General features: G+C 59.6%; 2 protein-coding genes across 2 annotated transcripts; one reads left to right on the forward strand and one right to left on the reverse strand.

The window, feature by feature from the left end:
* Positions 1 to 6: 6 nt before the first annotated feature.
* SPRG_10747 (hypothetical protein) lies at positions 7 to 440 on the forward strand (the record flags this gene model as incomplete). Its single annotated transcript, XM_012350315.1, has 2 exons — positions 7 to 321; positions 402 to 440. Exons 1-2 carry the CDS (start codon positions 28 to 30, stop codon positions 438 to 440), a joined length of 333 nt encoding a protein of 110 aa, XP_012205705.1. The 5' UTR covers positions 7 to 27.
* Positions 441 to 1,312: 872 nt separating this feature from the next.
* Positions 1,313 to 2,373, reverse strand: SPRG_10748 (hypothetical protein; the record flags this gene model as incomplete). The annotated part of the gene is made up of 3 exons (XM_012350316.1): positions 1,313 to 1,912; positions 1,968 to 2,174; positions 2,224 to 2,373. The coding sequence occupies 3 exons, from the start codon at positions 2,371 to 2,373 to the stop codon at positions 1,313 to 1,315; spliced, it is 957 nt and encodes a 318-aa protein (XP_012205706.1).
* Positions 2,374 to 2,469: the final 96 nt, after the last annotated feature.

Consider the following 2,469-nt stretch of genomic DNA (forward strand, 5'->3'; position numbering starts at 1 on the left):
CCGTTTCTGCGAGCGCCGACCGACGTGATGGCCGCCTACGTGCGCAAGATCACGGCCAAGTGCACGGTGTTTCGCGTTGCCAACTGCCCGCTCTGCGACGCGGCGGTCACGACGCTGCGCAGTGCAGGCGCCAAGACCACCGACGTTGTCCACGTCGACACGAGCGCGGGGCACCCGTCGGGCACAGACGTCTACAACGCGATCGTGGGCCTCTCCGGTCTCAACACGGTGCCCAGCGTCTGGATCAATTCGACCTTTGTCGGCGGCGCGGCTGCCCTCCAGAGCCTCCGTGACGGCGGCAAGCTCCGCGACCTCATCGAAGTCTGCCGTTAAGATTTCTGTGTTGAATCCAAGTGTGCGACTGCGTGCTAAATACGTTGCCTGTGCGTCGCTTAGAGCAGACTGTGGTGCTTAGTTTCCTCGAGACAAGCACGAGTTGATGCAGTATGAGAACGCGCAACCCTCGACGCGGATATCAGTGCAACCTGGGGTGCCACGTAGACGACAAGCATCTCGCCAGTCTGACCCCTGTACGGAGGACCCCCTGCGGCATTACACAACTGCCATGTAAAGGCACCGCGCGACCTGACAAGATGTGGCTTGATGGTACCGATGCCAACGCCAATGGGAAAGGAAAGAAAGGGACAGCACCTATGGGGCTCGAACCCCGCACCTCCTGCGTGTGACGCAAGAATCCACAGACTGGACAAAAGGTCGAAGTGCCATCTGCATCTTGACACGGCCGACTGGTCAGGACTCGTGGTACTGTCATTTCTACTAACGGTTACTGTACCCAGGGGTTGGTTTGCGCGGGCGGCCGACAAGCTTGCCCAAGCACGCTGCGCTCGCCATCGTGCTCGCCACGTACACGAACGCGTTCAACATGCCGCGTCTCTGCGAGCACTTTTTTGTGAAAATGTCGACGCTGAGCCGCGTGTTTGCCAAAGCCGAGGTGGCGCTCGCATCGACAGTCGGCGACCTCCCGGACGCGGCCGAGGTGTGGCCAGCCCAACCGGCGTTGCAGCGATTTGCGGCCGCGACAGTCGTCGGACTCGTCGATGTGTGTACGCTCGCCGTGCAGGCGCCGCTGCGAAGCCACAGCGGGTACGGTGGATACGAGGGTAGGAAGAGTTGATTGGTCTGACGTACTACATGATGGAGCCTTGGCGGGTCGCGTCTAACTCCCGATAGAATGCGCTCTTGTTGGCATCGTCAACACCACCATATTCTGCCTCGTCTTCTATAAACAACATGTACAGTGGCTTCAACGTTTATTTGTCCTTGCGATTACTGCCAGATCGCGCGCGAGAAGCTAGAGCTTCAAGAGCTTGTCGCGGAGAAGCGACCGCATGTTCCAGCCGTCGCCGTACCGCGTGCCATAGTCGGCCTTCCAGCTCCAAAACGTCCAGCCCGCCTTGGCCGCGTCGAGCGCGTTGAGGAGGCGCTGGCCAAGAAGAGCGACTTTGGCGTCGTCCTGGAACTGCGCGTGGGCAGAGTCGGGGTGCCCGAGGCTCCACTCGCCCATAAAGACGCGGTTGTTGCCACGCCACGCCTGGAGGTCCTTCTCAATGTTGTCGACGCCGCTCGAGGTGATCTGGTCCATGTTCTGGCCTTCAAAACCCCATTTCAGATACTTGTGCCAATCGATCCAGTTGTTGACGGGACTGGTATCGGGAAAGAGCGTGCCCCACTCGCCATGGGAGCTGTCTTGCTCGGACAAAAACGGCGAGATGACCACGACGCAGTCGCCGCAGAGCGCCCGCGTCGTCGCGTACAAGTCTTTGTAAAACTGCCTGAGCTTCGTGCGGTCCGTGCCTTGGCTCTTGTCTTGCCACCACTCGGGCTCGTTGAGCAGCTGAAGACCGAGAAACGCCGGCTCGTGCTTGTACCGGTCCACAAGAAAGAGCCCCGTCTGTCACATTTGACGGTTTCAGGTTTTAGGTTGAAGTTGATGTGATATCCCATACCTCGATCGTGCGGTCGACGTTCACCGCGTAGTCGGTAAAGTTGGTCGCGCCAGACACGGGTGCAGCGCTGTGCTCGCGGCCATTCTGCGAGCCCTTGGCGGCGTGGATGTCCAGCAGCACAGCGACGTTGTACTTGATGGCCCACTCGTTCATGAGTCGATCGAGGTACTCGAGGCCGCCAGGCGTAAAGTGCTGCCAGTCCGTCTCCTACATTTGTGATGATCAACTCTTGCAGTCAACAAGTAGATGGTATTACCTCCGGCTTTTCGTAGATCCACCAGCCCACGGGCACGCGGACCATGTTCATGCCAAAGGACGCAATCTCCTTGATGTCGTCTTCCGTGATCCACTCGTCGCGGTGCATCTTGATGAGCGGATCCGCCGTCGCCCGCCCGACGGCGGCCATCGCCGCGTGCTCACCATGTTCTTTGATGCTCTCCGGCACCTTCTTCCAAAGTTCAGCGTACGAGGTCATCCAGCGCTCGAGGACGAGCCAGCCGCC

Source organism: Saprolegnia parasitica (assembly GCF_000151545.1).
Source record: "Saprolegnia parasitica CBS 223.65 unplaced genomic scaffold supercont2.64, whole genome shotgun sequence".
In the NCBI taxonomy this organism is placed as follows: Eukaryota; Oomycota; class Saprolegniomycetes; order Saprolegniales; family Saprolegniaceae; genus Saprolegnia; species Saprolegnia parasitica.